The sequence below is a fragment of the Sus scrofa genome, chromosome 4 (assembly GCF_054392235.1).
Source record: "Sus scrofa isolate SSC_HxYL_T2T_F1_AM1 chromosome 4, Sscrofa_HxYL_maternal_Yorkshire_Landrace_v2.0, whole genome shotgun sequence".
Lineage (NCBI taxonomy): Eukaryota > Metazoa > Chordata > Mammalia > Artiodactyla > Suidae > Sus > Sus scrofa.
Window position 1 is genome coordinate 79,922,998 of NC_139386.1, and position 13,265 is coordinate 79,936,262.

The following is a 13,265-nucleotide window of genomic DNA, read 5'->3' on the forward strand; positions in this document are numbered from 1 at the left end:
GTGATTCTTATGTGCTGCGGAACCGGGCGCCCGGATTCCCGTGCAAGAATTTCCAGTTACTTAATCTGGCCGCCTGAGGGAAAAAAAAAAAAAAAAAAGACGAGCGCGCTCACGTGGGGCGCGGGGCCCCTGGCGCCCCACCCCTGCTCGGGCGCGGCCCTCCGCCCACTGCCGGGATAAACTGAGGTAGAGAGTTGGTGGCGCGGTGCCCCTGGCAGACCAGGCTCGGCGGCAGCGAGGGCAGTGCATCTCTGGTGAGTCTCCCGAGTCTGGGCAGGGGGCTGGCAGACCTATGGGGGCCCTAAATTTTGCGATGCTGGCCCGCGGGGCGCTAACATTAACTCTGGGTGGGGGTGCTGAGCGGGCGTGGCCGGGAGTCGCAGCATCAGGGCGAGTCCCAAAGACCCCTGGGGGCAGGGTCCCCGGGGGCACCCACTCCTTCGGCGGCCAATGCGCCCCAGGTCCCTTAGGGAGTGAGCTGCTAGCCCCTGTCCCCATCCAGGAGCAGAGCGGGAGGCCTCCCTTACCAGCCCAAGCCCCCCCTCCACCCGCGCCCCCCAGAATGCCAGGAAGTTTCCAAGAAGCTAGGAAGCATCTGCCAAGACAGGGTTTGTTGTAGGCCTTGTATCATGCCAGCATGCAGGCAGTGGAGAACTGGAGTCTAGAACCCCTTCCATTGGGAGTTCCCATTGTGGCAAAGCGGAGGCCAATCTGACTAGTATCCATGAGTCAGACTGGACATCTTCTGCCCTCATCTCCTCCTCTCAGCTGGCCACCCCATTCAGCGAAGCCCCCTACCCGCAGCACAAGCTGCCCCTTCTCCTCTCATCCAGGAGGAAATAAGACCTTCCCTTCTTTCTCAGTTGTTAATAAAGCATGTTAAAAACAAGCGCATTCTCACTAAAGTGTGAGTGGCTGATAGGATGTACACATCAAGCCTTGTGAGTTTATCAAGGGGAGGCCTGTTATTCATTCAGCAAACCTATGGGGGTGCCTTCTGTGAGCAGCACTGTGAATATGAGAAGCATGGTAACATCATAAAGTACTTCCTGTGGCCAGCACTGTGGTCACCCACATACAGACATCCCACAAACCACCTGGCCACAGGACCAGTAGAGATGAGGAAACTGAAGCCAAGAAGGGCTCCATGGCCTACCCCAGGTGACACCCGAGCCTCAGCGTGATGATACTGAATCCATAACTGCTAGGGCACCAGGGAACTCCCAAAAATACCTGTCACGTGTAATGCTTAGCAGACATGCAGACGTGTGCCGAGCTTAGTGCTGTGCACACAAGGGGGCTGAGAGAAGCCCCTTTAGGTTATCTCCCCTTTCAAAGTTCAGAGCCTGCCAACAGGAGAGATGCTTATGCCACACGTCTCTGTTTCTTTCACTGTCACACACAATATGAGCTCCATGTCGCCAGCAGCTCAGAGGGAATGGACCTCTAGGCCCTGAGGCCAGTCTCTTTCCTTACAGGTGCAACCTGACCATGGCGCCCATCCTGGGCTTGGCCCAGGAACTGTTGGTCTTCTTAGGAAAATCAATTCTTGTTGTTGTGGAGTCTCTGGTTTTCACCTTCATCCCAGTGCCTCGGAAGAAGGTTGCCGGTGAAATCGTGCTCATAACGGGTGCAGGGAGTGGACTTGGAAGGCTCTTAGCCCTCAAATTTGCCCGCCTCGGCTCCGTGCTTGTCCTCTGGGACATCAACCAGGAGAGGAATGAGGAGACCCGCAAGATGGTTCAGGAAGCCGGGGTCGCAGGCGCTTACGCCTACACCTGTGACTGCAGCCAGAGGGAGGATGTGTACAGAGTGGCCAGTCAGGTAACCCCCGGGGTCACTGTGTTTTATGGGTAATAAGAGCTCGATGCCAGTGCCTTGACATCCATCACTTTCCTTGTGTTCCCTGTCCTGGGTTCTGGTTTACCCCTTCCATTAAAAAGTATACTGGGCTGTGGGCATCAGGTGTCGGAGTTCTCCCCGCATGCCCTACCTGGTGCCGAGCACCCTGAATGAATTACACCGTGATCCTGTGAAGTCAGACCTCTTACTACCCCCACTTCACAAAGAAGAAAACGGAGACTTAGGGCAGGTAAGTCGCTTACCTGAGAAACATGCCAATAACTAGCAGAGCCCTGGATGGGGCTTGAGTCTGTTGCCTTTAGAAGCAGCCCGCGTGCTGAGCAGGCTGACCCCCCCAAGACCATATAAGAGATGGGAGGTAGCACCCTTTTTATGGCCAAAGAAACTGAGAAATAAGGATATTGAGCAACCTGTTTGGGGTAATAGAACTAGCCCACGGCTAAGCCAGGGTGTGCACCCCTGTCTGGTGTGATTTTCAGTCCAGCAGTTTCCCCCACCCTCCCAACAGTGCCTTCTATCGAATGTGTATTGACCTCATGCTCTCTCTCTTTTATCTTTTTAGGACCACACCTGCAGCATATGGAGGTTCCCAGGCTAAGGGTCAAATCAGAACTGCAGCCACCGGCCTACGCCACAGCTACAGCAACACCAGATCCGAACGGCATCTGTGACCTACACCACAGCTCACAGCAACGCCAGATCCTTGACCCATTGAGCAAGGCCAGGGATTGAACCCACATCCTCATGGATACTACTCTTAACCCACTGAGCCACAACGGGAATGTGTATTTCCTAAGGAAATCAGAATATATTATTCAGATTTATTTATATCAGAACCTGGCTTTCCTGCAGGTTCTTGTTTTCATAGCAAGGATGCTCATAGCAAAATCCCTACTGATATGGGAGGCTGGTCATCCAGGGTTGAATGACGGCTGCCACCTTCTTAACATGAGAATAAATGGATGCCAAAAAGGACTAGTTAAAAACTAGAATCTGTTGCATCCTCCATAAAGGGTTCGCTCTTACAAAACAACACAATACCAACAAGCTTACTTTCATCCCATTTTATGGTGTTATCATCTGTTGATAATAATTACATGGATAGTTAAGTCACAGACAGTGAACCTCGAACCCTCTTCTCCATAATGGATCAGCGGCTGAGCACGTGATGCCTTTCCATGCTAATTTAAAAGGGAAAAAAGTAGACTTTGGAGCCATAAAATCCTTTTTTAAAAAAGATAACCATATATACGAAACATACTGGAAAGGAAGATTATTCACATGCAAATTCCTGTCGCAAATGCTTAGTCTAGTACCTTTAGGGTAAGATTCATAAAGATACAATTTTCTGTAGTGCAAAGATGCAAAAAATGGATAATAACACCCCTGCTTTGAAGTTCAAGTGCAAGGCTTCTCTTATCAAGTGTTATGAGGCCAAGCTGTATTCCCGTGAGAGGTGGCGGAGGAATGTGTGTCCCCCCTAGTTCTCTGAGACGTCCCTTCCCGCTTTGTCACCCCTGACTCTGACCTAGGACAGCAGCCCCTAGCGCCAGCGCTGCCTCCCAGCCCACACACAGCCCACCTGGCTGAGATTCTGCCCCAGGGAGGGCTCACTGCCTTGTTTCGAGCCCTGACTGCTGTTCCACTTGGAGTTGACTAAATATTTTAGCCACTCTCCTAGCAGACTTAGATTATTAGCTTATTTCTAGGGCTTTTATCTGAAGACTTCAATATAAAATGTGGTTGCCTTCCTCTCCAATGCATCCTGAATTTCCCCCGGCACTACAGATCTCACTGGCCAGTGGAGATCTAGCACATGTCACCCTGGATTTTGGGACCCAGACCTTCCGAACCGCGGAGGAGGAAGGTGGCACGGCCGCCTGGCTTCAGTAACACAGTCTGTGCCCAGCACACATGTGCACACATACACACGTGCACACACACAAGAATGCCCACACACGTGCACACACACAGAGATGTAAGTGGTGCTGCAACCAGGGCTTCCCTCCGATCGGGGGACAGATGAAGATTTGCTGTGTGATACAGATCACAGGAATGAAATTCAAAACACAAAGAGGAGCAAAGGCACAGCTCCACCCACTGCCATCAGGGCTGGTCAGTCTCATGGTCACCTCCGTGCAGAGCCTGGTTGACACGCTCAAGATCTGCTCTCAGGACCCAGCGCCAGTGGCCCTCCCAGAACTCTTATTTCTTAAATAAAATGTGTTAAGCACCTCCTCTGGCCAGTGTGACAGCAGCAGATAGGTCCCCTCTCATCCAAATTCTCCACAGATCTTATGCCTAAATGTTTCTGGTGGGAAGAGGAGACGCTAATGAAAACAGGACGGATGGATTCTGAGCCAGGCTGTGTGTTTGGAATAAGTCTGTAAATAGCATCCAGCCTCCATCCCTCCCAGCCCCACCCTCTCCCTCACACTTGCCAGACTGTGATTCACACGACAAGGCTATCATGTCTTAGGTCCCACTGCTGCTTAATTAAAATGATTAAAATGACACGCTGCTTGTACAGAGCATGGGATGAAGTTATTGATCACTGAGTCTAAGAAGATGGGACAGTGCGAGGTGGGAAGCGTCATCAGAAGGGGAGGTGGTAGTGAGGAGAAAGGCATGTGATGCAGGTCTCTGATGTGCCTTCAGCTCTGCAGAGGAAATAAATATACTTCATATTCAGAGTGCATTAACTCAGGCTAAGTTACGAGCCCAGGAAGAACATAAACCCTGGGGGGTGAATTTAGATCACTGATGCGGCACAGGCACACCTCGCTTTATTGTACATCCCAGACACGATATTTTTTTACAATTTGAAGGTTGTTTTTTTTTTTGGCTTTTTTTTTTTTTTTTTTAACAAATTTCAGGTGTGTGACAACCCTGCCTCGAACAAGTCTGTCACCACCATCCTTCCAACAGCATGGGCTCCTATGGTGCTCAGGGTCACATTTTGGTAATTTTCAGTCTTTCCATTGTTATAATGTTTGTTACGGTAACCTGTCATCCGTGGTCTTTGCCACAACTACCGTTCATTGAAGGCTTTGACGATGGGTAGCATTTTTCAGCAAAAAAAGTTTTAATTAAGGCTCATACATTGTTTTATTAGACACGATGCTACTGCACACTTAATCAACTACCATAGAGTGTAGGCATCCTTTTTATGCCCCCGGAAACCAAAAATCCGTGTGACACATTTTATTGTGGTATTAGCTTTACTGTGGAAGTCTGGACCCAAACCTGCGATGTCTCCAAGGGGAGCCTATGCTCATGGATGGTGCTGCTCTCGTTTTTCAATCAGGTTAAGAAAGAAGTTGGCGATGTTTCCATCCTGATCAACAATGCTGGAATTGTAACAGGCAGAAAGTTCCTCGACTGCCCAGACGAACTTATGGAAAAGTCTTTAGATGTGAATTTCAAAGCACATTTATGGGTAATTATTTCTTTCTTTTCCTCCTAAAGTGATTGTCATTTGGAAGCACCTTACTCTACTATTTTACGATAGCGTTAGTCTCTGAATAAGGCCCAGACGTCCCCACTTTGGACTTCTGGTTTACCGCATCGTCCTCTCTTAGAGATCCACCCTGGCTGACGCCTCCGGAGCCTCTGCTCAGGGCATCATGCGTTAAAAGGCACAGCCCTGACTTCCAGGGCCGTGTGCCTGCTTTCTGGTTGCATTTTCTAGCACCTGCAGAGACCAGTCACGTCTGCCTCCCCAGCCATGCTCAGGCCCTGGTTCCGCCCCTTGCTCACAGCCCCATCCCTGGGTGGGCTCTCTCGGTGGGGAGTGAGCATCTGCTGGAGAGTTCTGAGACAAGCCCCCCATCCTCCCCACCCCAGCCACATGGACTCCCGCTCAACTCTCCTGTGACAGCCTTCACGGCTCGTTTGGACTCTGCAGGCTTTCTCTCCCCTTGTTTCACCAAAAATAAAAGCGGAGCTGGTGCCATTCTTGCTGTTCTGTACAGTTTTCAGGAGAAATGTGGAAAGATTGAGCACTAAGGGACCTCAGCGTTTCTTCAAGAAAGACTGCTCGTGATCGCCATTGTCTTGTCACAAAGCCCCCCCCCCTCCTTGGCGGGTGTGGGGTCAGGATGGGGGTCAGGATGCCGATGTCACTGCCGAGTCTCCAAGCCGGGGGGCTTTGTGTTCTTTCCCTGCCTCTCTTTGTCCCCACGTCCAACCTGGTCTCTGCTCTCTCTTCTTTCTCTCTCCCCTTCTAGTTGTTCCTGAGCTGCTTGGGTCCCCCGCCCCTGTCACTCCCTCACGTCCCTTCACTGTGTACACTCTTCCCAGGCAAGTTCACAAATGTCCCTGGAGCACCTGCACAAAGTAGCCTGGTGACCAAGCTCCAAGGGGCATGTCCCCACTGGTGACCATGCTCCCAAGGGGTGTGTCCCCATGGAGCAGTGAAGCCTCTTCACTAACCAGCAGAAGTAGAGATGACTTTAAAAACAAAGTGAGGAGTTCCTATCGTGGGGCAGCAGAAACGAGTCCGACTAGGAACCATGAGGTTGCGGGTTCAATCCCTGGCCTTGCTCAGTGGGTTAAGGATCCATTGTTGCCGTGAGCTGTGGTGTAGGTCACAGACACAGCTTGGATCCCACGTTGCTGTGGCTGTGGTGTAGGCTGGCAGCTGCAGCTCTACTTAGACCCCTAGCCTGGGAAACTCCATATGCCATGGATGTGGCCCTAAAAAGACAAAAGAAAAAAAGGGATATTTTTTAAACTGAAGCCAACAGCCACTGCCTGTGAACAATGTTCAGGAAAAGTTTGAAATTGAAATATAAGCCAAAAGGGGAAAAAGGCACTAAAAAACTAAATAATCATATCCTTGAGTGTTCTTATTGGTCTGTGGATTATGGCTGCCACAACTAAGATTTTCCTGAACTGCTTCAATTATTTTCTTAATACGGTGGTTTTAAAAGTTAAATATAGGCGTTCCCTTGTGGCATAGTGGGTTAAGGATCCTGCATTGTCACTGCAGTGGCTCAGGTTGCTGCTGTGGCTCGGGTTTGACCCCTGGCCCAGGAACTTCTGCACGCCACAGGTGTGGCCAAAAAAGAAAAATAAATAAATAAAAGTCAAATATGAGCAAAGTATAAGTCTGAATAAATCATTATTAATAATATTGGAGTTGACATCAGGAAAATACTGATTTAAGAGGTTAGACACGTTAAGATGGTTTTTTTCCCAGATATTTAAGTTTTAATATCCCAACACCTTCAGGTATTTTTTTTAACTTAAACAGTTTTTTTGTTTTTCAATCACAATGATCACATAAACATCTGAAAAAATATATGTAAACTGTGCTATACAACGTTAAACATTTGACTTGATCTTCATAGACTTACAAAGCCTTTCTCCCTGCAATGATTGCGAATGACCATGGACACTTGGTTTGCATTTCAAGCTCGGCTGGATTAATTGGAGTATATGGCCTGGCAGGTAAGAGAAATATTTCACAGTCATGAAATTTCATATACCCTTAACTTGAGTCATAGCTTTGAACAATCAGCACTGACCTGATGCACTAAGAATAAAGGAGACTAGAGTAAGACGTATATTTACGAGGTAGAGGCTGAGAAGGCCACAGGGCGGCAAAACCACCCAGTAGCCATACTTACATGAAGTTAAACTATGCACTTTGGACTCATTAGGGCTTATGCAATCCCTGGGGTTTAAAAAGGGGCGGGGGGGGGGGAGATCTTACCAATAAATTTCTTACGCAAGTGACTAGCATAAGTCACCATCCCCAAACTCACCTGACACTGTTATCAGGACCATAAGGAGGACACTTCTGCCTTATTAAGTTTCCATTAAGTGAGCTCCCCTGGAGTTTGGAGTTTGGAGAAAATTTCTTCACCCCAAGAAACCTAAAATTAAGCCTCTTTGCTTTTCCATTGGTTGAGGACATGCAGAAAGTGGCTGTCGCCTCCATTTCTCTTGCAACAGACTTGGCATTAGCAGTGGGGAAGGGACAGAGACCCTCCAGGAAGATGGCCAACCGGGGAGCTGGCTCTAGGAGGAGCAAAGACCTGTCCACATCTCCCAGGGTGCCTGCTGAAGCAAATGTCCCACATATGGCCTCAGGCTCGCCCACCAGAACCCTCACTACAACGCCCAGATAGCAGACTAGCCTGCCGGCCACCTGGGCACTTACTTCCTAGTACTTTTGAGTCACCCAATGCCCTTTGGGGTTCACAACCCTAGTCTCGGCAAGTACGTCTCAGCCACATGGACGAGCTTTCAGAACCAGTCCCCCCAAATGTTATCAGTCTCCCCTTGTACCCTGAATTCTCTTCCTCTGTCCTTTTTAGAATTCACAGGGTGTATTGTCACCTCTCTCTCATATGTTTGAGAAATCACAGGTCTTGGAAGTGACACCAGTGTATTTACAGCTCCCATCAATCCTTTATTTGGACACAATGTCTCTTATCTTCACATGCAAGGTGCTTGCACTCCCTGCAGCATAAATAAGCCTTCTGAGTGCCCACATCATCAGAACCTCCCGGGGTGCCTCTTAGAATGCAGAGTTTCCTGATCCTGCTCACCCTAATCTCAGGGGACGAGGGGCTCAGGGAGCTGCATTTCTTCCAAATGACTCCCGTGGTCCTAGAAGTGGCTTGGGGCTCCTCCCCTTCCTGTCCCTTCTCCAGGCATCTTACCATCGTCTTGGGGGCAGGAGGTGCTGATAACCCCACATCTGGCATTTGTACCCTGGTTCTTGCCAGTTGGAGCAGCCACATCCCAATAGAGCAAGAAGTGAGCCTCTTCTCCCTTTCCCAACGGGTGGTGCAAAGGAAAAATAAGCCAACCTACAGCCTTTTCTCCTTGAGACCTTTCCACTCAGCAAACTGAATATTCAGGTGCTTACTTGAATTACTGAGTGTAATTAGGACAGAAAACTCAAAACCGCCACAGGTGCCACGTTCCATGCCCTTTGCATTTGAAGATACTTGTGAAGTTGAGGTTGAAAGTACAGAGTCCTTTGTTTTCCTTCTGCAAGTGGAGGGATTGGGGTTGGAAGAAACCTTGGTCTGAGTATCACAGCCCTCACCGAGCTCCACTGCCTCGACACCCGCTTCCCGGATTATTTTATTCCTTCTTTTGTGTCTTCCTGCCCCAGTTGGGTTGATGTCATTTGGGACAGGACTGGATGCACATCTTATGCCCCATGGAACAGCTGGCAGTGTCTGCCCAACACTAACATGGGAGCAAAGGCCGGCAGCGTGACCTCTGCTTCTCCTGGAGTCCACATGGTCATTGTCAGCTGACCTTGGGGTGACTGTGGTCTGTCCCCCTCTCTCCTCACCTCTTCCAGGCTGAGCAGACCAAGATCATACAAAATAAGAACTCTGAAATTGTTGTCCCACTCTCTGTGGGTGTTCGTGGTACAAGGAAGCCTTAACGAAGTGCCATTTAAAAACTTGACACTGGGAGTTCCCGTTGTGGCGCAGTGGAAACAATCCGACTAGGAACCATGAGGTTGCACATTCGATCCCTGGCCTTGCTAAGTGGGTTAGGGATCCAGCATTGCCATAAGCTATGGTGTAGGTCGCAGACACAGCTCGGGTCCCGAGTTGCTGTGACTGTGCTATAGGCCTGCAGCTGTAGCTCTGATTGGACCCCTAGCCTGGGAGCCTTCACATGCTGCAGGTGAGGCCCTAACAATCAAAAAAAAGGGGGGGGAGTTCCCGTGGTGGTGCAGTGGTTAACGAATCTGACTAGGAATCATGAGGTTGCGGGTTCGATCCCTGCCCTTGCTCAGTGGGTTAACGATCTGGCATTGCCGTGAGCTGTGGTGTAGGTCGCAGACGAGGCTCGGATCCCGCATTGCTGTGGCTCTGGCATAGCCTGGCAGCTACAGCTCCGATTAGACCCCTAGCCTGGGAACCTCCCATATGCCACAGGAGCAGCCCAAGAAATGGCAAAAAGACAAAAAAAAAAAAACAAAAAAAACAAAACAAAACTCGGCACCATATGGCAGCATCGTTTGTCTTTTTCAGATTATTGTGCGAGTAAATTTGCAGCCTTTGGATTTGCTGAAACTGTATTTTTTGAAACATTTGCCAGCAAACAAAAAGGGATCAAAACCACTATTGTGTGCCCATTTTTTATAAAAACTCAAATGTTTGAAGGTTGTACTTCCAGGTAAGCCTGTCCTTTGATTTCAAAGAAACAGATGATTAACCATTTATTTTGTTCTGTTTTCTGAAGTTGCTTCAAACTTTTTTTCCCAGCATTCAGCCTGATTTATCAAATGGTTGAGGATTTCTTTTCCCCTCAAATGTGTTAGTGTTTGCGATGCTGGCTTTCATGGGAGTGGTTTATCAAGGCCATTTCCAGCCCAGGCCCCTCCCCTCCCCTCCCCGCATGTCCATCACACCCCCTTTCTGCCGTCCGACTCCCCACCCTGCCCAGTCCCTGGTTCCACAGAGGGACCAGAAAGGACCAGTCTGTGCTCATGAGAGGACAGGCAGTTACTTTGTAATGATGTGCTTTACAGCGTTCGGACCGTTTGACAGGGTTTCGTACACGTGGGTCATGTAACATCAGCGTGTTATTAGAATCATCGTTTTCCATTGCAAGTCCTGCATATGTTATTACTCACCAGGTGGATAATAAGGAGAGGTATAGAACTAGATCAAATCTGGGAGGGAAAGAAGCAAAGAAACGATATCTGACAACTGTTGTATGTATTTGTAACAACTGCTTTTATTAATTTCTTATTTTTAAAAAAAAAAAACTCCTCAGGCTTTCTTATGTGTTACCAATTCTGGAACCAGAATATGCTGTCGAGAAGATAGTAGATGCCATCCTGAAAGAACAACTGTACCTGTACATGCCAAGGTTTATATACATCATGGTGTTTTTGAAAAGGTAACACCACCAGCTTCTGCCACTTCTGTAATGGGCCAAACCAACCAACGACTTACTCCAGATCCTATTGAGAGAGGTCACTTACAGAGTATCTGTGAGATGAATGCACTTTGACTCCTTGAGTGGGCCCATTTGTGGCACAATCTCAAATTTGCAGAGTTGCAGGGCCTCCAAAATGGGGTTGGTATAGAACTGCCACCCGGGAGGACCATGGGACTTGATTTTTCCAATGTTTTTGAGGAACTATAGAGGTTACACTTAGTGTTGTGGGCCTTTAGTTCTGGGCTCTGTGTGAGAGCCATCTCTGTGGGTCCTCCGTATGTTCTCTGAACAGGAGTTACATCCCATGCTCCTTCAAATAGTCATTCAACAAGCATTAGCGTGGCTGGTGGGCACCGTGCTCTGTGGTCAGCTGTCCCAGAATCTGGGTCCAGCAAAGGACAAGAGAGACAAGGGTCCCTGCTCTCGTGAAATCTCTCTTCTTGGAGGGCTCACAGAGGGACTAAACAAACTGAAATGGAAAGTAGAAGAAAGATCTGCTGGATGGTGGTAAGAGGGCGGGGCCTGGGGGGCTGCACACTGAGGGTTTAATCATCAGCACGGTCCTCTGGGAGGAAGTAACATTTGACCAGGGAGAAGCCACCTGGCGATCTTGGGTTCCCGCCAGAGGAGCAGCGAGCACAGGACTTTTCTTTTCTTTTTTAAAAATTGTTATTATGGTTGATTTACAATGTTGTGTCAATTTCTGCTGTACAGCAGAGAGACCCAGTCATACAAACATATACACACTCTTCTTCTCACATCATCTTCCATCATGTTCTATCACAAGTGCTTGGATAGAGTTCCCTGTGCTGTACAGCAGGACCTCATTGCTTCGCCTTTCTAAATGTCATAGTTTGCATCTACTATCCCCAAACCCCCAGGCCAGCTCCCTCCCCCCTCCTCCCCCTAGGCCACCACGTGTCTGCTCACCAGGTCCAGCACAAGGCTTTTCTTAACCCCACTGCTGGGTGGGTCTCAGGCCTGTTTTCTGTGCCTCTCCTCCCTCTGCAGCATAATTGGTCAGGATGGATGAGGGCAGAGAGCGCCAGGGTTGGGGGGGACAAGCTAGGGTGGGAAATAGACAGTTTTAGCTGGGTCTTGGGACAATTGCCTCTCACCTTCCCAGGGGTCCCAGAAAGAAAGATCAGTGCCCTCTTTTGGCAACGAAAGAAACTGAGGCTTGTGAGTTCAGTAATGTGCTTGAGATGGCGCGTGAGTGACAGAGCTGGGCGGCTAGCCAGGCTCACCAACTCCACGAGTCTTCGCTGCAGCTTTGGGACTGAATAAAGCATGGAGACAGGCAGAGACCCTGAGCCAGTGTCCTCCCACGTGGCGGACGAGCCCCGAGGGGCCGTGAGGCAGGAACCGTCAGGTGCGCATGTGGGATTGGATGCTCATGCGGCAAGTCAATGACTGCTTTTCCGCAGAGCTGATAAAGATGCTTTCAGGGACGATGATCAAGAACATTCACTCTTGTGTTCTCTTTAGTTTCTTGCCCCCCAAGCTGGGAATGCTTTTGGCTGAGTACGTGGGTGCCTTTAATTTCATGGATGGCTTCACGAACTCAAAGAAGAAGGACTGAAGACCAGCTCTGTGGCTGATGTCACCTGATACCCAGTGTCACAAAGTATCTATTTCAATGAAGAAAAGTCTTTGTCCTACAGACCTATCTGGAAACCACAAGTACCATTCTGAGGTTGCTGCCTGGACTAATATGTTCAACCAATGCCTTTAAAAATCATGTTGCTCTCTGCTTTTCTGTTGAGTTTTTTAAATAATAATAATAATAAAACAGCCTATTTTTTTCCTTTCTGCTGACAGCAGATGTGAAAGGGAGATGATCCGCTCTCTTCTGAATGGCCCTTCACTTTGGTCTTTGGGGAGGTGGCTCAGATGGGGGTGCCTATGCTTGAGCCTACCCTGGGGACAGGGGTGAGGGCTAAAGAGCCTGGCAAGGGTTGAGCCACAGTGCCCACTCTGGAGGACACAGGGCTCTGGATTCCCCATCACCTTGCTCTCGGCCTTGGCCTTATCCAAACTGCATCACCTCGTGTAGAAAGTTCAGCCTCGGAGTTCCCATCATGGCTCAGTGGTTAACGAATCCAACTAGGAACCATGAGGTTGTGGGTTCAATCCCTGGCCTTGCTCCGTGGGTTAAGGATCCGGCATTGCCATGAGTTGTGGTGTAGGTCACAGACTTGGCTTGGATCCCGCATTGTTGTGGCTGTGGTGTAGGCTGGTGGCTACAGCTCTGATTAGACCCCTAGCCTGGGAACCTCTATATGCCGCGGGAGTGGCCCTAGAAAAGGCAAAAAAAAAGGCAAAAAAAAAAAGAAAGTTCAGCCTCCCAGGTCCTTCTCTGCACAGTAGCCACCCAAACACTTACTTCTGCAGCCCTGGGGACCCACAGGTTAAGTGCCAACCCTGCTGAGGTTTCCCGGGCCTCTGTGTCACATTCCCTGGATGGCCTG

General features: G+C 49.2%; 1 protein-coding gene across 2 annotated transcripts; it reads left to right on the forward strand.

Moving 5' to 3' along the window:
- Window positions 1-204: 204 nt before the first annotated feature.
- SDR16C5 (short chain dehydrogenase/reductase family 16C member 5) lies at window positions 205-12,630 on the forward strand. 2 transcript variants are annotated; one of them, XM_013996752.3, is made up of 7 exons: window positions 205-254; window positions 1,479-1,824; window positions 5,171-5,302; window positions 7,218-7,317; window positions 9,879-10,023; window positions 10,627-10,752; window positions 12,283-12,630. In XM_013996752.3, the coding sequence occupies exons 2-7, from the start codon at window positions 1,492-1,494 to the stop codon at window positions 12,374-12,376; spliced, it is 930 nt and encodes a 309-aa protein (XP_013852206.1). In that variant the 5' UTR covers window positions 205-254; window positions 1,479-1,491; the 3' UTR covers window positions 12,377-12,630. The 2 variants fall into 2 exon arrangements, with proteins under 2 accessions (XP_013852206.1, NP_001182297.1); NM_001195368.1 differs by lacking the exon at window positions 205-254 and having other exon boundaries at window positions 1,492-1,824; window positions 12,283-12,376.
- Window positions 12,631-13,265: the final 635 nt, after the last annotated feature.

What these genes read in the sequence shown, in the direction of transcription:
- SDR16C5 (XM_013996752.3), top strand. Translation starts at nt 1,492, where the DNA reads ATGGCGCCCATCCTGGGCTTGGCCCAGGAACTGTTGGTCTTCTTAGGA. An exon ending in TGTACAGAGTGGCCAGTCAG is followed by an intron (nt 1,825 to 5,170) that starts GTAACCCCCGGG and finishes TTTTTCAATCAG; the next exon opens with GTTAAGAAAGAAGTTGGCGA. An exon ending in TGGAGTATATGGCCTGGCAG is followed by an intron (nt 7,318 to 9,878) that starts GTAAGAGAAATA and finishes TGTCTTTTTCAG; the next exon opens with ATTATTGTGCGAGTAAATTT.